Here is a 25,449-nt window from a genome sequence, read left to right on the forward strand (position 1 = left end):
ATGAGTGTGGGAGTTTTGCAAACTGCAAATTCGCTAAGCCAGTTGTTCTTTTTCTGCCAAAACAGAGCTTAGGGAGAACCCTGATCTGGTCAAGGATTTTGAACAAAAATTAAACAGGACATTTGAGAAAGCCATTTTCTACACAGTTAACCACACACCAACATAAACAAACTCACAAATATTCTGTATTTGTTCCTGAGAAAGACACTTTATTTTTGTCGGTAGTGTGTTTTGACAGAACAGCACATATTTCCTTCTTTGATAACTAGTTGCACAGAGGGCAAATGCATTGTTCTTACCTGTAAAATAACAGTCTAGTTAATCCTAAATGTATTTATAATTATCAGACTTTTTCACAGCACTCTGAATGACCCAATTCCGATCCTTTCACCCTCCCCCCAAAATCTGATCTCTGCCATTTAAGTCTTACATTAGTGGTACTAATTTCTGTATGTATCAAATTATTTTCATAGCATCAGCAGTCTGAACGGTCGTGTCGCATTTTATCTGACTTTTATATCACTGATGTGAGACATGCGTCATATTTTGCACCAGAAAAATCCAGACGTGGTAAATCAGGACGTAAACAATGGCTGCAAAGTATGTTTATGAGCTTATGAAACAAGTCTGTCACTGAAGCGCAATTCATCACAATCCCTCCACTCCAACTGGCTTTAGCTGCGCATCCAAACAGACTTCTCCACAGAGGCTTCAGTCAAAGCTCCACAAAAGGTTAGTGGTATTATTTATGCTTTCTTTTTAGAAGCTTCCTGTCATCTCCCATTGCTGAATAAACCTTAAAATTAATCCGTAAGAGTCCATTAAGTCTGTTGACCAGCTAGTCAATCAGCCAGTGTGGCTAAGTTTTTGATGTTTTAATCATTTTTATGCATGTCTAATAGTGCTGTGTAAGAAATGGAGGTATCTATCTATCTATCTATCTATCTATCTATCTATCTGTCTGTCTGTCTGTCTGTCTGTCTGTCTGTCTGTCTGTCTGTCTGTCCGTTCATTACTACTTCGATACCATTCACACAGAAGTCTCATTGCGGTCAGGGTCATTATGAAGGACCACACACACACACACACACACCACACCCCCTCACACACACACACACACCCACACACACACACACACATTTGATCTCAGCAAAAAATCTGATTTGAGCATCAAGACCTGTAATGTGAAGGTAGCCTAAGTCAGTGTCGGAAAATAGCTGCTCTGTTATTTTGTGTAACCTTCCTTCCAGCACACGCGCGCCATTAGCTTAAACCAGTGTTTCTCAGGGACTGCCCTGCATGTTTTAGGTGTTTCCCCTCGAACAGGCCTCTGCAGCACAGCACTTCATTTGAAACAAGTGTTCTGGATCAGAGATGCATTTAAATCATCCAGGACGGTGTGCTTGGGGGCCTGGTTTGGGAACCACCGGCTTAAAGTGACTCCTAAGGACCAAACAACATGAACTATAGCCTCATGAACTATAGCTGTAGTTAAACCTCCACAAAAATCACAGACTGATCTGTAAATTTCTAATATGAAGTGGGTTAGTTTGGTGACATTAATTTAGGAGGAATGTATACATGTGCACAGCAGAGTAATATTGAAAAAAGCAGAAATTACACCTGAGTGCAACAAGACTTATACTTTTAGTTACAGTTATTTATTTGATTCTGTGAATTTCAGGCAGACTAGACTCACAACAGAGTGGCTTTAATTTCCTCTGCATGGTGCCAGTTAGTTATATCTGTAAGATATTGCTCTCAGGCATTTATCCTCACTTCCTCTTCTTCACTAAATAAATGCAGAATAAATCTTGCAACAGGACCCTGTGTTATGCGTTAATGTGCATGCTTGGTGTTCAAGACGTTTGACCAACACACCTCAACAACTTTCTGCTAGCTTGTGCTGCCCTATGAGCTATAAACATGAATACAAGTGAAAGGGGAATGTTGTGAAAATTACAATAAACACCTTTTAATAGCCACACAACTATGATAAAGAAACGATTAAGTAGTAATACACCAGCAGCTCTTGTAGCCATCAAGTAAAAATAATAAGTTTAGTCCTGGAAGAGCTCAGAGGAGTGTAATATCATACTCCCTGTCATAAAAAAAGACTTGCCCAAATCAACATCTACTACTTTTTCTAGCATAGCTACAACCTAGATATTTTTATACAGCAAAATACAGAAGTTGGATATATACTGTGCATGGACAAAAAGAGCAGACTCTAAACTTTAATTTGATGGTAGGCATATCCAGCGTGAAGGGTTTATGAACCACTGAAAAGACCGAGAACATGCACACTGCTCCATTCATGCTACAGGGTACGTGTGAGCCGGGGTGAAGTGTTGACACACTCCAGATGGACGCGCAAGGAAGGAAAAAGCCAACCTCACGACAGCACCTGTGCTGTAAGAGCAAGAAAATGTCAAAAAGAAAACATGACATCATCGTTTCATTCCTCTGGGCCCACTCTTTCAAGAATAACGTGCAGGAGAGCTTCTCTTTTACATGGTGAAACATCGGTTTGAAAGTTGTCTCCACAGACAGTGTGACGGACTGGCATCTGATGAAACTTGTCAGAAATGTAAGAGCTTTTCTAATTCCATAAATGGTAGAAATAGAGCATTGGTGCAAAAGAAACAAAGGACCTCAGATTATTAAGTCACAAAGTTACTACTTTAGGACTGCAGATTTATTAATCAGGTTATGTATAAATGAATAGCAGGAAATTAGTCTTGTAATCTCAGCATCAGTAATTTGCTTGTAGCGTCAACATACTGGCTAACCTGTTAGCACCAAATCTTGGTAAATGTCTATTGAAAAAATTATCATAGTTCTGTGAAAAATCTTAATTGCCACAGTTTGGAAAATTACCTCAGCATTGTCGAAACGACAGACTGTTTTCTCTGCAAACACTTTGACAATTTAATGTCAAGACAAATAATGCAGATATTTATCAAAACAACTGCAGTTAAACGTTTGGTTGTATTTTAGACATTAAGAATGTAATTCACAATGTTTGTGGTTTTCAAGTTGTGACAAACTGCTGATTAAAAAAAACTGTCAAAGCAAAATCTTTGGCATTTGACAGACAACTGTAACATTTTTGTTGATTGATTGTGGCAATAAGAATTTTTTAATTGAGAAATGCAGCTTTGTTTTCTCAGATTCATTAAGTTTTTGGATGTAAAGATGCATAGACTTTTTAAATATATTGATTTATCAATAAATAGACTTAGAGAAATAAACTAAAAGACACATACGGGTGAAATGAGATGGATGGATGGATGGATGGATGGATGGATGGATGGATGGATGGATGGATGGATGGATGGATGGATGGATGGATGGATGGATGGATGGATGGATGGATGGATGGATAGATAGATAGATAGATAGATAGATAGATAGATAGATAGATAGATAGATAGATAGATAGATAGATAGATAGATAGATAGATAGATAGATAGATAGATAGATAGATAGATAGATAGATAGATAGATAGATAGATAGATAGATAGATAGATAGATAGATAGATAGATAGATAGATAGATAGATAGATAGATAGATAGATAGATAGATAAGCTCCACATGTGTTTTCAGTCTTTCCTAAGTAGTTGCTCTGGTGGATGTAGCTTTGCTCGTACTCATGGGGATATGAGGTCATTGTGGTAATAAAAGTAAAACGGTTCAATCACCTGTTACAGTGAAAAGAGAAAATAGATCATATGGAAAAGAAATGACACACTCTGCACACTAAAGAACAAACACACCTGCAAAAATCCTGCAGCTGAGAATGCACAACAATCAGATGTACTCCCAACACCAATCTATTTCCTTTTAATATACTCTACCTTCAACAATCAGGAATACCGCATAGGTTTAATATGGCAAACTAAAAACATCTACTAAAAACAATGAGGTCTGAAATGCCAGTAGATGTTTTATCATGACAAAAGAGAGAATATACTGAGGCCCATGTTCATCCATCATGCCCCTGCAGCACATTCCCTCACATGGGTCCACTGCTGGATTTTGGGAAGCCGGCCCGGCTAAAATCAGTGGACTGACCTTGTGAAGTGGCCTGTGATGTATGAGCAAAAGCAAAGCTGTAATCTGTGGACACGTTCCTGCGCGTCTCAGGATTTGATGCACAGGCCAAATTGCTTCCAGACAAACATCTCATATTGTAGGTGAAAGAAGACCACAGGAGAGCAGTTCTTCCTCTCAGAAAACATTACAATGGCCTTGAACACATATTTGTCGATCGCACCTCTCATTGGCGTCAGAGTATTGCTTTGTGAAGAAGAAGTGCAGATGAGACAGAGAAAGCAGACATGCATGAAGTATGTGCTTTGTCTCCCTAGACCTCTTTTTGTCCTTTCTTAGAAGCCGATTTATGACACGACATGACACAGGTCAGGGGCGAAGTCCATGTCACGACCCTGCTGACATTAGCCTTTGTGCTTCGGTGTCAGTTTTTATTCATGTCGTCATAAATTCTCCCTCATTTTTTTCCCAGCTGTGTTTTATAACGTGAAGAAATCCATCTTAATCTGTTTTGAAATTTTAGACCAAATAATATTTCAACTGTGGATCAAAATGCATTTGAATGTTTATAATTCTTACATCTTTGTTTTAAATGTGATGCCAGTGGTGTTAATTACAAACCAGTGAAAGGACATGTTTACAAGTGAGGCGCATCGTGCAGTAGTGAACGAAACTTTGGAAAAGTTGGGAAGCTGGGGAATGTTATGTGTCAACACTGGGAACAGCTAGATTTATCACCTAAGCCCCTTTATGACACAGCTGATGTGTTGTACAATGTGTATCATGTTTTTCTTAATGTCGTATGCGGGGCAGTTCTCTGAGTATTGTTCAGTTTCTACATTGCAAATGTCATCTGAAGGGATTTTTCCCACACGGCTTTCAGGGTTTCTGTTCGAGATCTACAGAAAAAACGTTTATCAAGTCTCTACCTTCACTGTGGTTTAACCTTTATACAGCAAAAAATCTAGTTATGGAAAATAATGTAATTTCAACATAGCCATGGATTGTTATTGACCTTCTGTTGGGCATAATGTATTGTGAAAGTCCAGCTTGTGGTGATATATTTCAGAGTATTTAGCCTTTTGCTTTTCTTAGTTCATAAATCCTAAATTTGATTTTCGTTGTCTGTACAGCAAGTTAAATTGGGGTCAGAGACCTTTTTTAGTGTCATGGGTGTGATCTTGGGTTACGGTTTTGGTATTTGCACCTTAATCATTGTGTTTTCATATTGTTACTTTATATATATTTTTTGAATCATGTGTTTACATTTTTTGACCATTTTGTTATAAAATATCTTAGGTTAGGGGCTAAAAAGATAGCATATTTTAATTAGTTCTTTATTAAAAGTGCATAAGTTGATTCTATTTATTCCTTTTTTTCTGTCAGGTTTTCTTTTTCTTAATTTTTCTTAAGATTTAAAATAGGCCTCTAGTAGCACACTACTTATCTTCAGTTTTCTTATCAACATTGCCTTATTTTGCTTTTGGAAATAAAATTTTCAAGGTCAACAACGGTGGTAAGAGTTCGTCCTACCAGTGGGTTGTAGCCCCATTCCGCCTGTCTCTGTCTTTGAGCAAAACACTTCACCCTCCTTGCCTGCTGGCGGCGCCACTGAACGGCGACCTTGGTTCCAGAGATCTGTCCCAGATAACCTCGCTTACAGCCCGGACTGGGCTTTCTTCCCTTCTCTTGGATTCTCTTTGGTAGATATTCTACTGCGCCAATCAGCAAACAGAAGGAGAAGTTGTGAACGATGATACTGACGATGACTTACTGCCCATGAACTTACTGGGCATTAAGTTCATGTCACTTAACATTAGACTGAGCGGCAAGAGCAAATGGACTGAACTTATAAAGCACTTTTTCAGTCATTTTGATCACTCAAAGCGCTTTACACTAGCGTCACATTCACCCATTCGCACACATTTACACACCGATACACAGATTGCAATTTGGGGTTAAGTGCCTTGCCCAGGTATACATCGACATGAGGAGGCTGGAATCAAACCTACAACCTTCCGATCACAAGACAACTACTCTACCCACACAGCCACAGTCGCCCCAGAAAAGAATGTAAGCATGTTAAAAATTAAAAAACAAAAACAAAGTACAACTTCATCCATCCATCCATCCATTATCTTTACAAGCTTATCCCTGGTGAGGTCAAAGGGTTGCTGGTGCCTATCTCCAGAGGTCAGTGGGCCAGAGGCGGGGTACACCCTGCAGGGCAACACAGAGGCAGACAGAACAAACTACCATGCACACACACATAACTTAAGTGTTAAAAAAATGCCAAGGTCAGGATAATCATTTTACTGTTTTGCTACCATCAGCCATATTTCCTAACTCCAGAGAAGTTACGTATGGAAGCGCTGATTTTCTTATCTATATTAGATTATTGAAATATCAACAAAGGCTGATTCCTGGATATTAATCTACTTAATGCAAACACTATAAATGCCTTAGTGCCACTTTCTGCCACAAAGCTGCACTCACTCACTGTGGAGCCCAGACAAGATAAGTTGGAAGACTGTAAACAGAACGTCCAAAGTATTTTCTCACACGTCCGGCTGCATTTCTTGGAAAGCTTTTGCCAGCGCGCAAGTCTGTGATTCAGCCAAAGATAATAGGAGTATGGTGGGAGAAATTTCAGTGACAGCTAATCAGATAATGCTGCTTTGCGATGTTTAAATTACAGAAGATCCACCCTGTGTGTGTGAGACCGGTGGCGGGGGCAAAGCCATATTAGTTGAAGAATGTGCATGTGTTTTAATTTTTCTAAACTGTCAGATGAATGGCATCCCATGTTTTCTGGCACATTAGCAGAGAAATCATGTCAGCTGTTTTTACAGCTGCTCCTCTCAAAGCCTTGGTTTAGAGCAATTTATGCACTCGAAAACAAAATGGGAGGAATCAGGCCCAGCGCAGGCTGGTGCCTAAACAATCAAAATGAGTGAGAATGTAAGCGGATAAGGTTACAGGCGACTGGCATAGATCACACTATAATTTCTAATTATTTTAGAATAAATAAAGCAATGCCGAAGAAATATATTCAATTTTAGCATTGGGGGGGATTTTTTTTTCTATCCAGGCTTCTAGACATATTGTAATTTTGTCCAAGGATTGAGTAATAAAACGACATTAATCATAACTGTATTCCGTGAACAATGCCAGGATAAGATCATAGTTTTGTTTTTTTCACAATTTCTTAGCTAATCGTAAGAAGAGAATTCAGAAATCACATCTGCTGACTTGGTAACTTTAAGCTCTGCCATGAGAAGCTTACATAACTACATAAGAACAGTAGCACAATTCACTGGCCACTTTATTAGGCACACAGGTTAAAGTGCTTGTTGAAAATCATTGTGAACCAGCCAGTAACACGGCAGCAACTCCCTTTTTTAGAAAGTTATGGTGAAGACGAGATGCCGAAATTCACACCAGACAGGACAGGTCTGAGTTTTTCAGAAACTTCTGATTTACTACAATTTTCTTTATTACACAAAATGAGGAAATATCCATATAGCAGTTGTGTGGACTAAAATGCCTTGAAGGCGTTAGAGGATAATGGACAGACTGGTTCAAGATTATAGGACGGCTACAGTAGCTTAAATTACAACTCTATACAACCAAGGTGTATTGCATATCATCTCTGAACTCACAACACATTAAGCCTTGAGGCAGCTGGGCTGCAGCAGCAGCAGAGATCCCCTAGGTGTCGCTCCCGCCGGTCAAGAACAGGGAAGTGCAATTTGAACAGGCTCCAAAATCAGACAATAACAGGGTTGAAAATTGTATCCAAGGAGTCTGGATTCCAGCTGCAACATTCAGAACTGGCATGGATCCATCCTGCCTTGTCCGAGTGGTTCAGGTTGGTGGTGGTGGTCTAATGGTCTGGATGAAATGTTCCCGACTCACTTTGTTCCTTATTAGCAGTTGATCATTGTTTTAAAAAGCATAACCTTTTTAAAACAAGGTTTTAAAAAGGTTAAAGGACATTAAAACCATGTCTTCCCCTTTCTGACCATCTTCTGAAGGCCGTTTCCAGCAGGAAAACGTCATTAAGCTCATCTCAAACTGGCTCCCTGAACTCCAATGACCTCTACAGTCACTAGATCTGAGTCCAACAGGACATCTTTAGGATGTGGAGGAACAGGAAGCCCAGCATGATGGATATGCAACAGAAAAATCTGCAGCAACTATTTGATGCTATTATGTCAACATGGACCAAAATCTCAGAGGAATGTTTCTGATATGTGACTTAAGGGAGCTATGAAGGCAAAACACTATTGAGCAACCACTCTTTTGTTTTAACAGGGGCTTTAAAATTGTTTTAAGACTCTACAAAACATATTTTTCTGTGCTGATAATGGTGTGCATCATGTACAGCTGGAGCAGGGAATGTGGAACTCTGTTTTAGAGCTGATCTCACTTCTTCCAATAATAAAATGTTTGTAAAACCATTACATGTCCAGCTAAGTTTGCTAAAAAAAAAAAAAAATGCAGATCAGACTGCTCTGAATAGTCCTGACATTGTAGCAGTTTCCGCCTGCTGCTCTGTTTTACAATCCTTCTGGGTATTGAAATGGTTTTAGGGGAGCTTTTTTTTTTTTCCAATTTTTACAACAAAATCAAAAACCTAATTAAAACCTTTTGAATGAGTTGAACTGATTAAATACTTCACTGGGGGGCGAATTTACTGAAATCTTTCCACAACTGCAGCATAGGTACTTTCTTTACTTGAATAGCACAATTTGGTTGGATACGGTCATTCTTTGAATTCCCAGACATATTCACATTTTACTTGTTGTTGTTCAAAAATGTTTCACCGTGCGTATACTCCTTCATGAGTTATGTCTGTGAACTTAAAACAAATCCCTCCATAGTTTCTGAATTCCTCCGGTGGTAAAGTAGCCAAGTGGGCTTCAGCAATGTGGTCCCCGTTAAATTCATAGTCACTCTGTCAACCAATAAGTCAGTCTAAGTTGCACTGAACTCCTCTTTTTTGCAGCAAACCCCAGACACCCATTTGCAGCTGCATCCACCTGTGGCGACCGGCTCTTCCCGAAGTCTTTGGAGAAACAACGCCGCAGCTCGTCTGTTTCAGATTGGAATAAATACAGTAAGAAGTTGCCGGCCAGGTTCTGATTTCCCTGTCAGAGTCAGGATCTTCTCTTTGGGGCCTGAATGCTCTTTTAACTTAGCTTAGCATAGCTTACAGTGCTCACTATTTCAAGAAGCAACAGGATCATAATGTCCTTTAACGCAAGTTTCCAACTGGGATTATGTTGTTATATTCTCTTTATTCTCAATGCTTTTGCTTTTCATAGCATTCTGATTTTGTTTGTCTTCTCACAAAAAGAAGCACTGGTTCTTTACCAACAGTTTGACACGGTTTCTCTTCATGCCAAAATCAAAGCTTAGCAGCATTATGTCTCACAAAATGATCGCTTACAGAAGGTTTTCATGCTGGTAAGCCATCTCAGATGTGATGAACTGAAGATAGTTGATGAACTGGATTATAGCGCCATCCCATGTTCAAAAAAATGCCACATTTGCATTCAATTTTGCTCTGAATTTTATTAACTCTAATACTCGATTTTAAAAGATCCTGAATTGTTTAAACAGCACCTTTCACAGTTTTCGGCATCACTGGTAAAAAATTTTTTTAAAAAGTGTCAAAAGCTAAGAAATTAATTTATGTTTAATTTGAGAATTAAATTTGGCGATTTTTTTCCACAAATGATCGATGCCTCGCCTCTACCACAGCCAGATTAGTACAATAAATTCAGACACACAATCTTATAGAATAGCTGTGAGGTAAATGAAAACAGTGTTTGAGAGGAGATTTATCATCAATTTGGTACCAAAATAAATGCTTCCTTTACTGTGATTAAGTTGTTCTGTAGCTGGCATTTATGGAAGACAGGCAAGAAAAAAGCTAATTGAAAGAAAACCTTAAACCCCCAAAACATCTTGCTGTGAGAGAGCATTTCTTCAGCAAAGGCAGGGAAGTTGGTCAGAGTTAATAGGAAGATGGATGGAGCCAAACACAGGCAGTCCTGGAAGAAAACCTGTCACAGGCTGTGAAAAAACTTGAGACTGAAGTAGACAACCACTTTCCAGTAGGACAACAATACTGCACATCAAATAGTGGAACAACCCAGACAAGGACATCTTGTCAGACTGGTCCAGTCAAAGTCCAGACAGAATAAATGCAGGTAGAAATGTGTTGGGCTCATAACACTGTAGCTCACAGACATTTTTCATGCTGCCTAAGACAGAACTAAGGGAGCAGTATTATGTAAAATCAACGTTTTTGAGCGTTATATCATGTTATAATGTTATTTACTCTTCAAAATCATACCTGGACTGTTGCCTGCATTCTTTCATGCATGTTTGAGAAATCTTTTAACGTCCCATGGGAATTATTCAGCTGTCCAAAACGCCTGGTTGGATCAAGCACTAAGCCTGTCACAATAAACAATAAATCAATTAATCGCATGATAACTTCACAATAATTTCTATTTGCACAATTTATCGTTTTTCTCTTTCCACCGAAAACTGGATGACAAAAGTTTTCAGTCTGGTGTTTTGGTCTCAATTAGTCCTTTTTTAGAAGGACAATTTTGTTGACAGAGACTTCATAATTCGTTTTATTTGTTTTTATTTGTTGTTTTCATTTGTTTGGATAATTAAAATGTCTTCCAGATCCACTGTTAAACTGTTGAATTCTCGTTAGAATTTAAGATTTTATTGATCTTTGAGAATGTGTTCCTGCATTATCAAGCCATTGCATTACTTGAAAATGGCCCAAAACAATATTATTATTTATCGCAATGATTTCTGGGACAATTTATCGTCCAGCAAGATTTGTTATCATGACAGGCCTACCTAGCACCACCTTCAAGGCGCAGCTCCTCCTTGGAGCTGCAGTTTCCAAGCTTCGGCCTAATAGAGCCACTCTCCCTCCGTCAGACTCGCCAGCAGCAATTAGCAAACACCTGGTGGAATCTGCTGAACTCATTATATGAGCTACTTATCAGTGAAACGCTGGTAAAATCGTTGTTAAAAGGTTAATAGAGAAGCGCTGTTGTGATGACTTCCTGACGGCGGAGCTTCAGAAAGAGCATGAGTTTTTAAAGCAACAGAGGCCCAATTTCAAGGCGTTAAATCAGGAAGTACCATTTTTTTCCCCAAGTCATATAGTGTATATAATTTCTTTCAACAACTGAAGGTAACATAGTTTCTTCAAGATTTAAAATGGCACTACACATAATACTGCTCCTTTAACAAGAATAGATAAATATGTCAATTTCAACATGTGCAAAACTGAATTTCAATTAAATTAATTAAATGTCACATGGAATAATTAAATCTACCTTCTTAAATAATAAATTTCAATTGTAAAATCTCATTTTATATTTAAATTATTAAAATATATAATATATTAAAATATATAATATTAAAATATTTGATTATTTCACTGTGTATTTATTTATGTATTTATTAATTTTATGTCTCCTGAACTCTACATAGTTTTACAAGGTGCAAGTGAAAACAAATGCTCTTTTTTATAGGTTTAAAAATATTGGTCTTCCTCTGTACTAGTATGTATTACTTTATATTGATTCGTCAGATTAAAATCCAACAAAATTTCTTTTTTTGTTTTTAATGAAGCAGATAGTGGATTTTTTGTTTTTAATGAAGCAGATAGTGGATTTTTTGTTTTTAATGAAGCAGATAGTGGATTTTTTGTTTTTAATGAAGCAGATAGTGGATTTTTTGTTTTTAATGAAGCAGATGGTGGATTTTTTTGTTTTTAATGAAGCAGATGGTGGATTTTTTTTGTTTTTAATGAAGCAGATGGTGGATTTTTTTTGTTTTTAATGAAGCAGATAGTGGATTTTTTTTGTTTTTAATGAAACAGATTGTGGATTTTTTTGTTTTTAATGAAGCAGATAGTGGATTTTTTTGTTTTTAATGAAACAGATAGTGGATTTTTTTGTTTTTAATGAAACAGATAGTGGATTTTTTGTTTTTGTTGAGGCAGACAGTGGATTTTTTTGTTTTTGTTGAGGCAGACAGTGGATGTTTTTGTTTTTAATGAAGCAGATAGTGGATTTTTTTGTTTTTAATGAAGCAGATAGTGGATTTTTTTGTTTTTAATGAAGCAGATAGTGGATTTTTTTGTTTTTAATGAAGCAGATAGTGGATATTTTAGTTTTTGTTGAGGCAGATAGTGGATGTTTTTGTTTTTAATGAGGCAGACAGTGGATGTTTTTGTTTTTGTTGAGGCAGACAGTGAATATTTTAGTTTTTGTTGAGGCAGATAGTGGGTTTTTTTGTTTTTAATGAGGCAGACAGTGGATTTTTTTGTTTTTAATGAAGCAGATAGTGGATTTTTTTGTTTTTAATGAAGCAGATAGTGGATATTTTAGTTTTTGTTGAGGCAGATAGTGGATGTTTTTGTTTTTAATGAGGCAGACAGTGGATGTTTTTGTTTTTAATGAGGCAGATAGTGGATGTTTTTGTTTTTAATGAGGCAGACAGTGGATGTTTTTGTTTTTGTTGAGGCAGACAGTGAATATTTTAGTTTTTGTTGAGGCAGATAGTGGGTTTTTTTGTTTTTAATGAGGCAGACAGTGGATTTTTTTGTTTTTAATGAAGCAGATAGTGGATTTTTTTGTTTTTAATGAAGCAGATAGTGGATATTTTAGTTTTTGTTGAGGCAGATAGTGGATGTTTTTGTTTTTAATGAGGCAGACAGTGGATGTTTTTGTTTTTAATGAGGCAGATAGTGGATGTTTTTGTTTTTAATGAGGCAGACAGTGGATGTTTTTGTTTTTGTTGAGGCAGACAGTGAATATTTTAGTTTTTGTTGAGGCAGATAGTGGGGTTTTTTGTTTTTAATTAGGCAGACAGTGGATTTTTTTGTTTTTAATGAAGCAGATAGTGGATTTTTTTTGTTTTTAATGAGGCAGACAGTGAATATTTTAATTTTTGTTGAGGCAGATAGTGGTTTTTTTGTTTTTAATGAGGCAGACAGTGGATGCTTTATGCGTAACCCTGGAGATGTTGTTTCGCCTGTGTAGAAGCGGAGCTCTGTCGCCACCTGGCGGTCAGCGGCGGTCACTGTCTGTGTTTCCTAAACGGAAGATGGCGACAGGAGTCCTTCAGAGAATCCGCGGAGGCTTCACTCCGGCTAAAAGCAGGGCTCTTTCAGCCGGAAACCTCTCGCTCTGGGTCAGGTGAGCAGTCACAGTACTGGGCACCTGGCTGTCGTGTTTGCAGCTTATTATTTTGGCTGTTGTGTGAAATATTCACCCTGCTTTTCTGTGGCTATCATGAGCCTGGTAAAGCTAGCCCGCTGACTGTTAGCAAACCGGGGTTGGCTTTCAGCTGTTAGTCCCTCTGAAGATTCATCCCCTATTGATTTATCCCGGGAGGTGTGTGACAAAAGCTGCGTGTGTTTTTTGGTAGAAGTGAAAAGCAGCAGTCTCTGTCATATTTTGCCTTTAACCATGTGCAGTGCTCAAGGTCAGCTTGTTACTTCTTGTTTAGCTTCATCATAAGAAACACAAAGGTCTTTTTATTTCTTTCAAGCACCATGTGGGTCATCACACTTCATGGAAATGCGCTATATGCACTGTATCATTTTAAGCTGCATTGTATTTCTTCCTGTGCTCTTGGTTCAGAGGATTTTCAGCATCCAACAGCAGAAACAGAGAGGACAGCTGGTTTAGGTCTCTGTTTGTCAGAAAGGTCGATCCCAGAAAAGATGCACACTCCACCTTGCTGACCAAAAACGAGGAAAGTAACCTCTACAAAATTCAGTGTAAGGTCCCCACATGAATATTGGGTCCTCAACTTTTAATGTGTCTAATAATAAGACCAATAGTAATGACATATCTTCCTTCGTCAGTCCATAATGTGAAGCCGGAGTGCCTGGATGACTACAATAAGTTGTGGTAAGTGTAATTATGACTAAAATGTGTCTATATTAGAATACTAAAATTAAGTGCAAAAAATATTCATGCAATTCGCATTAGACTTTAGACTCTATCACTCAGGTCTTGTGGTTCTAGTCTACTCTTCATCCCCAGAAAGTGCCTGAGAAGATTGTTAATCACATCCTGCTGTGGATTTTCACATAGTTTTAGGGCTGGACTTTGAATAAGCCATTCCAACACAAGAAGATGTTTTGATTTTTAACCCTTTTATTGCACCTCTGGCTAATTTTCCTGCTGTTAAGAGAACCTTTTGAAAAATAGAATTTTTGATGTTGGGGAAAAATATAGAAAACTGTGCGCCCTTTTAATAATTATGCACCAGTGTGTTGCTCTCATACATAAAATCCAATGTAATGTGCTGAAGTTTACAGTTGTAATGTGACAATGTGGAAAAAATGAAGTGGTCTAAATACTTTTGCAAGGCTCTGCATAAATTCATTCTCAACTGTCTCAACTTAATGAAGACTGAAGGATATGTATTTATGGTTAAAATCTAAGTACATGATCAGATTGTTGCTCAGTTACTGCTGTTTAGAAGTTAGCTTTAGCTTTTTAAAGTCACCTGTGCTCATGTCCGTCATGTCTGCCGGCCTCATGTTGTCTCTTCTGTCGCAGCGAGGACGTTCTGCCCTCCATCCATGCTGATAAGTACTACCCCTGTGAGCTGGTGGGAACCTGGAATACCTGGTATGGAGAACAAGACCAGGCTGGTAGGATTACTATTAACAACACACAAATCTGCAGTATAAGCAGGTCTATGCTGTTGCACATGGTTTTGCAATCAGCAGGCAAGGCCTACTGGATCAACATCCATCCTTTACAGACAATAAACTGCCGATTTGTAATTTATGATTTGTTTTTGGGATTTTTTGATATTTCTTTTTTTGTTGTTGTTAAAATTGTAACTGAGCTGAACTAACTTTCCACCTGATTATAGTTGAACTGCTGTTAATGAGAAGTTGTTTCTGCAGTTCATCTGTGGCGCTACAGAGGCGGCTACCCTGCTCTGACCGAGGTCATGAACAAGCTCAGGCAGAATAAGGTGACCTCTGTTTCCTGCGCTTTACCTCTGTTTTGCTCTCGTTCTATCGCTCGCTCTATAAAGTCAAAGTAAATCTGACGGATCCGTGTCTGTTGGACATCAGGAGTTCACGGCGTACAGAAAGGAGCGCGGGAAGATGCTGCTGTCGCGCAGGAATCAGCTCCTGCTGGAGTTCAGCTTCTGGAACGAGCCCATGCCCCGGGAAGGCCCCAACATTTACGAGCTCAGGTCCTATCAGCTCAGGGTGAGGAACGCCACCAACACGCCATCGCATCAGTGGTGCTCTGTGCTCAGAGTCATCGCTGCACTGGATCACAGGAGGAAACTGCAGAAATGTAACTGACTGCATGATCTGTTTACACAGATGAAATTATGCAAATCTCCTTTAAATATCCACACTCAAGCTCATCAAGAGTATCACTGTTTGTGTTTATTTGGGAATTTAGTTTATATTAAACTTTAAAAATCTCAATATTAGCATTATTCTATTCATTTTGAGCTTTTATTTACTTTTCTTAATCCATTTTCTTCAATTAAATTCAATGATTCTTATAAAAATGTTGTTTCATTTTGTGTTATGGATTTCATCTAATTCACATAGGGTCAAAATTATACATACAAGTTAAGATATATACATACACAAATTCATTATCTTCAAGCCTGTGTGAAGATTTTCTTACTCTTTGTGAACCGTGACCCAATTCTTGGTCCTAAAAATTTTTGAAGTTGAAGTTTCCATTATTATGCCACACTGAAAAAGGGAACATTTAAAGTAAATAAATAAGAGCCCAAAATATTATTACAATCTTTACAGATGTCTCTTTTTAACGCCTTACTTTTTCCAATGAAATCAGTTTGCAACGTTTTCTTCTGTGACGCTTCTCACAAAACTATTTCTAGTTTTATCTGAAGCTCTGTTACGTTCATCATACCAAATAAAGGAGGAACACACCTGGTTTGTGCATTTAGCCCGCACGCATTTGGATTTTTTATAAACATTTTTAGTATTTGATCATGCCTGCTGTTAAATTCAACATAGATCTGCTCAAAACCAAGCCCTCTCTTGCAGATTCAGTCCTCCTTTCTAATCTGAAAAGGTCAGCCTTCATCTAGCTGTGCTCCCCTTGCAACATGTGAAAAATGCCCTCCATTACCCCTTGTCTCAGGCTGAGATTATATCGGAGAAACGGCAGGAAACGTGTTGTCTTAAACCCAGTCAGATGATTGAAGAAGCCTTCACGTGTCGTTATTCTTCCATCTTAATGTATTTAATCTGGACAGAAGTTTTGAACACTGTTTTATTGCAATAAGGAATGTTGTGTTTTCTCCCTCCTTCTGCAGCCAGGAACCATGATCGAGTGGGGTAATTACTGGTAAGGCAGCCTGAATTCATCTGACTCACTGAACTGTAGTTACAGAGCAGTTGCAGCACATGAACCCTCTTTCATCACACTGTCATTAACGAGATATATTCCCCGAAGACGCTTCAAATTTGAAGCCGCGCTGTAACTGAGATTAAATCTCAAGTGAAGCTGTTTGCTTGAAGGATTTGTACATAATAAAAGAGACGTTACTTTAAGCAGCCATCTTCTTAATGACAAATGGCAACATAATTGAGGCAGCTAAAGCTTTTTTTCCAATAAAAATCGTTCTGTCAACACATCTAGCACAGTTTTTATATACTTTAGAGCAAAGAAATTAGGTGTAGCTGCTTTTCTAATGTGAGGCCTTGTGTTTCATTCTGTCTCTGGGGGGGGAGAAATATATCAACATCACTCAGGGATGGTTAGTATTGCCTTTTTTGTTGCTTTTATGGTTGCTTTAATTCGCCGTTATTTGAAGAACCCCCTGTGGACCTATAAATAATGTCAGTAAAGCTACTTAAAGCAATTTCAATGTAATTTCTGTAGGTGACAGCTTAAAGTTCTGCTTCAAGTTACAACAACATGTAGAAATGAGCCTTCAGAGTTTAATAGACACGATCTGAAAACCCATGTTTGCGTTGGTGTGAGCATAATGAGACTAAAACATTCCTTTCACAGCAGCTCACCCATCCTGGCCTGTGTTAGGGTTCAGAGCAGCTCATTGATCGATCAGGTTAATGCCAGTTTTCAGACAGGGGCCAGAGTTAATTCAGACATGAGGAGAGTTTATGATCTTTGAAGAAGGTTCGGTGTGTTTTGGCGCCGGTTACGACTCGAGCTGCTTCTTGTCCTGCAGGGCCAGAGCAATCCGATACCGCCAGCGCAACAGAGAGGCCGTGGGAGGGTTTTTCTCCCAGATTGGTGACCTTTACATGGTCCATCACCTTTGGGGTATGACTGAACACAAGCATGTCCAAGTTTACATCATTTCTCCTGTTACCGATTTGTTTTTTCTCTTTAATATTGTAAGCTAAATTAGACCTCCAGACTTGTTACAAAGCCTCACCTTGGTTACATAAATCTTGCATTAGGATTTCTGACAAAATAAGCAAAATATAATCCTAAAAAGTTAACTTTTATAAGAAATGTTTAATGGCTATATAAAATTGTCATAATTAGCTGAGATCATTTTATTGGCCCTCATGCGGAAACATAAACCATCAATGCTAGCAAACTTTCTTTGTGTCTTTAAGAAAGGCGTTGAACTACGAAGGCCAACGCAGCATGACAACACTGGGATACGGTTAAGAACCATAAAACTAAAATTAATAAGAAGACAGACACTTAAACACACAACTGTGTGTATTGAAATATTGTTGTGTTGAAAATAGTAGCAAATTAGCATCAATTCTGATTTCCGTCGCTCTTTTTGACAGAAAAATATTCTACATGGCAATAATTAACCAACCTAGCAGTTATGGCATGCTACTTATTTTGTGCAGGGTTTCCCACAGAAAACCTGCTAAGCCCAGCAGCAGTCATCTAGCTACCTGCCATTGTTTTCGAGTAAAAAAAAATCTTTAATGTTGACAGAAAATCTGAAAAAATTACTAAGTAATAATGTGTTATTAGAAGGCATTACTAGAAATACCTAAATCCCAACTGTAAAGTCTTTTTTTTAAAAAGTCAAATAAAAACGCAAGTCAGTAAACAATGCTTAGCCTGGTGGTGGTGCAAGTAAAGCCTGGTGGCCCGCCAGGCTTGTAATATCCTGGGGAATTGTGTTGTGGAATTGTATCGTTAATTAAAAATGGTGATTACTGAGATCAGTTCAAGTCTTACTGTGGAGTTTAATCATTATAAGGTCATATATTTTGTGAAAAAATTGTGAATCAAAATTTCTGGTCCATGAAATGTTCAAACTTTCTGAGAAGCTTAAGTCTGGATTTTCATTATTTGAAAGGAATAATCATAAACAAACAGGAATAAACTCTTTAAGTGTATTACTGTGTATCTTTTAATTAAATAAATTATCTTTTTTGATGGTATTCTAATTTATTGAGTTGTCCCTTTACTCTTTGATTTGCAGCTTACAAAGACCTTCTGTCCCGAGAAGCCACCAGGAACGCCGTGTGGCAGCAGGAGGGCTGGCATGAAGTGGTGTATTACACTGGTGAGCTAAATGAAACCCTTTGTACTCCAGCTACTGTGGTTTTCCTCAAGTCAACCTGATGAACCTCTCCATGTATTTCTCTCTGCAGTCCCTCTCATTCAGCACATGGACTCTAGGATCATGATCCCAACTAAAGCTTCCCCGCTGCAGTAAGGAGGGACTATCCGTTATCAAGTTGGCCCCCCTTCGAATGTTACATTTCTTCTGTGGATCGCCATCATGGGTCCAACTTTCTGGCAGTGCTACCAAAACAACAACAAAAAAAAACAGCCCTTTTTTTTGTTTCTATATTGGCTTTGTAACGTCAAGAATCCTCTCCTAAAAGTATCTGCATTTCAATTCAAACAGATGTGGACGGTAGTGTGCTCTCGGTCACAGACGGCCGAAATTAACCAAATTGAAACCTTCTGATTGTCACATGCAACGTCTCGTGCCACGTTAAAAGGCGGGCCAGACGAAGAGCTCGTCTCCAGTTTAGGAAGCAACTAAAGCCACTTGAAAAAGTGCAAGTGTGTAAAAAGAACGGCCAGGATAGTAATGTTGAAATTCATTGCTCAGTGCAGTAGCCATTTATTTATTTAATGTAGAGTACATGGTGTTTAAATGTGTTGACAAAGTGACTCTTTGATGTAAGCTGATCGACATGAGACCTCTTAATTTAAGAACATATATTTCAATGACCTGTCAAGGTGGTAAAGTCAGACATGCTGTGCAATGCAGATATCAGAATTTTATATTTGCTGTTTGTTATGAACACTCCAGGTTCTGTTCTGTGTTTTATTCTTATGTTTCCTGTTAAAGCAATGTTACCTCTTCCCGGTGCTGTGTTTGTAACTTTTTTTCCTGTTGAGACGGCATGCCTGGTTTTAAAAATCTGTTTTTAATCAAACATTTCTTAACTGTGTAGAAAAAGCGTGGGAACCTGTTGTCCATCAGCGGTCGGGTGAATCTGGTAGGAGGGATGCTGCATTGTCCTGTAATAATGGATGATTTATCATTAAAGGATCCACATTTATCATTTTGTTTTTAAGAAGAAATATTAAGAGATGAGAGAGAGTGGAAAGAAATTAAAATCATTCAGACATTCTTTACAGCACGTTCTGGTCTTTAATTGGGATTCTCCTAAAAGGACTGAAGTCGCCACAGTTTTTGACAGTCAAGTCAGGTTACAGTTCTCTTAGTATTGAACACATTTCTAGGACAGTTCTTATTGCACATGCCACTATATAATACCTACAAGTTATCAGTTTCTGATGTGATAAGTGCAAAAACACTAAAACTTATTGTCCTCTCACACAGGACTTGGTAACTTTTTTAGTACAAAAAACATTAAAGTGAAGTTTGTCTATTGTAAATACGTCTGTTCATAAAAAAGTCTATTGAGTGTACTGGATAAAAAGCTTGACTGGCACACCTTTGGGTGCAAATATATAAAAGGTTAAATTAGTAACAGAACTCCTCTAGCATATTTAAATCTTCTCCAGCTCCTTGAGCAGCTCATCGAAGCTCGTCACATACCAGGAACTTCTCTCCTTGACTTGAGCTCTGACGACATTCCCGCCAAATCCAATAAAAGCATTCTGAAGAAGAAAAGATTGGATATTTTTATGTAAAAGGCCACGTCGTCACTGTTGCTATAGATACATCACTGGTGAGCGCAATAGGCTGATTTGTACCCTGATCAACTTAAAACTCTTCCCTTTTTGATCTGTGAAGAAGGTTTACACCTGATGGTGTAGGTGAGCGCCATCAGGCCATGCTAACAACGCTAACTAGTGTGGAAGACAACTGGGTAAAGAACTCTAGAAGTTGTTTCTCAGTATCAGTGAAGTATTTAAAGAAAATTAGGCCAGAGGAAGAAGCTATTAAATGGAAACTTTTTTTATGTTGGGACATGCTTTTGAAAAGGAAAAGAGCAAATTGTCAGAAAATAACAGAAAAACTGCTCTATATTTTTCTTTAACTTGTTATGGAAAACGCTGGACGTCAAAATGTGGCAACCTTTAGAAAATCTCAGGTTTATGGTTTTAGTAATGCTAGATGCAGTCATTGATAATATAAAATGCTAATAATCAACTCTTAAAAAGTTTCTCCTTGTTTTAAAGTATTAGGAAAATCCTATTTTAAAGCAACCATTCTGTACTGTATTCTGCACCATTTGTTCCTTACATTTATATGAATAATGAACAGCTACTGCAGGAATAAAAACATAAATTAAAAAATATATACAAGCCCAAAAATATTCACACCCATAGATGTAAAGTAATGTTATAGTTTTACCAACATGTTTTCTGTGACTGGAAGTAACGTTTTGTAAATTTAATACAGAATCTGTGGAAGGTGCAAAAGATTACAGTCATTTCAAGGCAGCCTTTAAAGAGGACTTGACAACTTGAAATGGAAGATTTTTACATTAATTGTTGTGAAGGATATGAATAATTTTCAACATATAATGTGCTATTAAATAGTCAGTAAAACATTTTTGTTGTTTAAAAGTGGTAATCCATTTAGATGATCTTTTATGAATGCTGTTTCTGTTTTATAGAAAGAGAATCAAAATCAAATGTGGGATCAGCAACTCTAGGCATTACAAAATTCAGAAACTGGCTGTAAAATTCTAATTTCTAACATATTAAAGCAGATCTTCTCCAGTGAACACTTACAGCTGGGGGACAGGCCTCCAGATCAGTGGCTCCATCTCCGATCATCACCACCGTTTCGAAGCCGTACTGCTCCTTCAGCATGCTTATCACTTTTCCTTTGCCGCCGCTCTCTGCTGTGGGCTGGGTTTCGTCGAAACCCGCGTATTCGCCTGCAAATTTAGTTGGAGATTAGAAACGGACACAAAACCTGAAAGAGCTGAATGGACAGAGACGAGCACAAGACAGCGTGGCCCGGTTCTCACCATTAAAGTAGAACTTGAGTCGGTTGGCGTAGACGTGATGCAGGGGGATGTTTAGCTGAGAAGCCACGTGTTCGACGATACAGCGAAAACCACCGGAAATGAGGAACACCTTTATGTTGCGCTTGTGCAGCCGGTCCACGAGCTCCCTGGACAAAAACGAAAAGCGTTTGTCAACAATATGGAAAACGGAAGAAAAACAAATAACAGGAAAATATTTAATTATTTATTGAATGTTTCTTTTCAGTTTCATCTCATTTTAAATTATTTCTCAACAAATTCTGTGTAGTATATAGTCATGGGAAAGTACTTCCCAGCTGCTTCCATATCACTTAAGAGGGAAAGTTAGTAGCAAGACGCAGCTCTGTGGGCAATTCTGGCAGTTTACAAGCCTGAAGAATAAAGGTGTGTTAACAATGCCAAAGCGGAAAGATATCAGCAATCCCCGTAAGAAGCAATTGTTGTGGCCTGTTAACCTGGGAAGGATTATTAGGCCATATTTAAATTAATAGGAAGTCTGTCATTTTATAATGAGAATAATTGAAAACACATAAATATTCACTGGAGTGAATGTCATGTTTACGCTACAGTGGTGCAATTATAATTGATTTAGAGAGTATTTGGATCTGAATGAAACACAAAAATCGATTGATATGCCTCAGCATGGCTTAATATAACTCAAGAAGTGAAGAATTTTCTTCACCCATTTCATCTGTACATTTTTGAAAGACGTCTATATTAACCTCAAAGAATTAATGGAACACCATTAGTGTTCAAAGTATAAAATCAGTTGATCACTTGTACCCTCTTCAACTTTTAAAGTACTTTTTGAGCTTTTGATTTGTTTTAATAGTATAGTTCTAAGTTGTCTCCATAGGTTTTGAACTATGTATCAACTGGTTAATAAGAGCTGAGTAGATTAAAGGCCCCAAAATGGTTTCTTCGGATCCTTGATAACTCGTGTAACTACACAGTATCCAGTCCGCATGGATTACTTCATAATGTTTAAACTATAAGACACCAACTACTGCCATTACCAAAACAGGAAGGAAAATATGGGCAAAATTTGTCTGGACTGGGTTTTGGAAAAACTATGTGTCACAAAAACATCCAAATCATACCAGAACAGCAACAACAAAATACCTCCATAGCATATATAGACATGTAACATCCAGTTTGTTCTTTACACTTGGATCCAGTGCTTCTGCATGCAGTGCAAAACAAAGTCTGCTGAATTGATTTACTTTATCAGCTCTCCACACACTTACTTTATGCCTGGAGTCAGCTGAGGCGGGTGATCCGTTATGAGTTTGTTTACTTGTTCTCTGGAACATCGGATGATGGACAGACGCTCAGTAAGGGCCTTCTTGAACGTCATCGAGCCGCCCATGGCTTTACGAGTCCTAAAATGTCAAAGTGGATTTGGTTCATATCTACTAATATGGTTAATTTTAGGAAGACAGAGTAAATAGACATACAAATGTGTTGAGGACAGAATGTGAACAGATGCAGCACCTTGCAGAAATATCCTGTAAACTTTTGGACATTTTATTGAGAGATGTGAACGAAAGATATGTGGGAGTGTTGTTTGTACCTATATAGCACTTTTGTCAACTTCACAATTGTTTTTTTATATACATAATAAACAAATTTGAATTTATAGTATTGGGATTTTAATGGGATTAATTGTGAGGTTGAAGGAAAATGATCTGAGGTTTTCAAACTGTTTTACAATTACAAAATCTGGAAACTGGTGTTCCTTTGCATTCAACCTCCTTTACTTTGAGACATCTAAATAAAATCCAGAGCAAGCTGTTGCTACCTAATTATGCAATTAGGAAGAAGAAAGTCATAGCTGAAGGTGAGCCGTGACGAGAGAGGTCCCATTTGGAGTATGCCACAAGTGATCTGATCAGACGAAACAAGTGATCTGCCTATACAAAACTAAATGTGTCGAAAACTAACACTGCACATCACCCCAATGCTGGTGGTGGCAGCATCATGCTATGGGCATGCCTCTCTGAAGTTTCTTGCCTCTCTGGAAGAAAACATGTTAGAGGCTGTGGAAGACTTAAAACTGGTACAGAGTCCAAACTACGGTAACGCTTTGTTTAAACAAACTTGTGTTAAAATTGTCCTGTCAATATCCAGACCGAAATCGAATTTAGCAGCTGTGGCAAGACTTAAACATTGATGCCAAGAGAAAGTCCCCATCCAATTGAGGGGTCAAAGAGTTTTGCAAAGAACATTGAATAAAGGCATCAGTTTAGATGTGCAAAGCTCCTAGAAGTATACTCCAATGATTTGTGGCTCTCATTGAGAGGTAGGTGCAGCTTGCACTGAAAGGTGGGGGTGGGAAAAATCTGTTTTTCTTCCTCTTCTGTGTTGGTCTATCATATACGTCCCCCCCGAAAAAAATCAATTGGCATCTGTTGTAGTAACGTGGCGGAATGTGGAAGACCTAAAAGAGTAGAAGTACTTCTGCAAAGGCGTGCGTGAAAAGCGGCTTACGTACATCTCTCTGACCACATCCCCCACCCCACAGAATTTGGCCAGTTCATCGATGCCTTCTTCTTTGATGACTGTGCTGTCCACATCGAAGCAGACAGCATCTGCTCTCCTGAAGAGCTCCTTTGTCTCCTGGATAGTTGTCATTGTGCTGGGGAGGGAGACAAAAATTCAACATGAGATGAGCAGCACTGCTATTAAGCCTGGTCATTCAGACTGTCATGGGGATGTCAGGTGACATGAAGAGCTAACACTGGGAAGTCATCTGGGCGGTCTGTTGCTGTGTTGTTGGTTTAAGGGGACATCTCTTATGCCTGATTTCCTCCTGCATGCTGAGGACGCCGTTCCTCCTTTGGAGCAGAAAACGCAGCTATTCACTGAAATACCTATATGTGCAAACTGTGTATCTATCTGACATTTTTTTTAAAAACGAGTCTACAACGCAATAATTTGAACTAGAAAAGGCGTTAACAGTAGTTAACAATTAAAGAAGCCGGGAAGACTGGTGGATGGACATCTTCTGTCCCTGTTGCATCACCCCAATGCGGCATGCAGACGACTAAAGGTTCACCCCCTGAACCCGCAACAAAACAGAAAAGAATAACACTCGTGAATGCTGCTGCTACTATTACTCTTCTTATGTAACATATCGAAACTTCAGTCGACACGGGGAGCCTCTGGAATGTCTTTCCATTTGCATACGAGGGTTGACTTTTACCTACACCCCCAGGTCTTCTATTGCAACTGTCAACAGTAAAAAGCCACATAGCCCTGCACCACAGCACCATAGTGGTCATAAATATGGAATATGGTATCTTTATACATACCGAGAAAGAAGAGGGTTGATAAGGAACGAGAATGCTGGTCGCTTTAACATGAACCGACTGGGACCGCTCACCGACGAGGAAGAGACGAGCCAGGCGGCTGACCAATCAGAGAGAAGCCGACAAGGTTCCCGCCCACTCACCCGCTGGCTCGCTGCCATGGCGACCTCAACGGTCAAATACCATGCGTTAGCAAAGCCGGAAGAAAAAAAATTACGAAAAGGTTGGAAAACTTGTAAGGCATCTTGTCAGTTGATGTAAACAAAAGATAAACTCAAATAAGTTTGAAATGAACAAATTACATTTTTTATATACATTTGTCATCAGCATTTTGTTAATAAAGCTAGATTTTGAGTGAAATCCCGTGAGGTATATTGTACATTTTGTAATTCTCTTGAAGTTCTTTTTTTTTTTTATGTATGGCTTCAACTGTTCTTTTACCTCCCAGTCCCCAGTTGTAACCAGGAGAATAACAGTGGAAATTTCCACTGAAAACCAGCTTAAAAAGGGAGAAAGTGAGCTGTAGGCATTCAACTCCCAGGTGTTGTCTTTGATAAAACATTT

At 38.4% G+C, this 25,449-nt stretch overlaps 2 protein-coding genes across 2 annotated transcripts; one reads left to right on the forward strand and one right to left on the reverse strand.

Annotated features, from left to right (window-relative positions):
* Positions 1-13,190: 13,190 nt before the first annotated feature.
* On the forward strand, positions 13,191-19,738 carry LOC102226138 (protein NipSnap homolog 2-like). The gene is made up of 10 exons (XM_023351713.1): positions 13,191-13,310; positions 13,758-13,897; positions 13,985-14,030; positions 14,688-14,782; positions 15,044-15,114; positions 15,218-15,358; positions 16,456-16,487; positions 17,335-17,429; positions 18,568-18,651; positions 18,740-19,738. Exons 1-10 carry the CDS (start codon positions 13,219-13,221, stop codon positions 18,802-18,804), a joined length of 861 nt encoding a protein of 286 aa, XP_023207481.1. The 5' UTR covers positions 13,191-13,218; the 3' UTR covers positions 18,805-19,738.
* On the reverse strand, positions 19,529-24,978 carry psph (phosphoserine phosphatase). The gene is made up of 6 exons (XM_005801047.3): positions 24,889-24,978; positions 24,069-24,212; positions 22,822-22,956; positions 21,557-21,702; positions 21,315-21,463; positions 19,529-20,231 (listed from the first exon to the last, which is right to left on the reverse strand). Exons 1-6 carry the CDS (start codon positions 24,936-24,938, stop codon positions 20,121-20,123), a joined length of 735 nt encoding a protein of 244 aa, XP_005801104.2. The 5' UTR covers positions 24,939-24,978; the 3' UTR covers positions 19,529-20,120.
* Between the last annotated feature and the right edge of the window lie 471 nt (positions 24,979-25,449).

This window comes from Xiphophorus maculatus, chromosome 18 (assembly GCF_002775205.1).
Source record: "Xiphophorus maculatus strain JP 163 A chromosome 18, X_maculatus-5.0-male, whole genome shotgun sequence".
In the NCBI taxonomy this organism is placed as follows: Eukaryota; Metazoa; Chordata; class Actinopteri; order Cyprinodontiformes; family Poeciliidae; genus Xiphophorus; species Xiphophorus maculatus.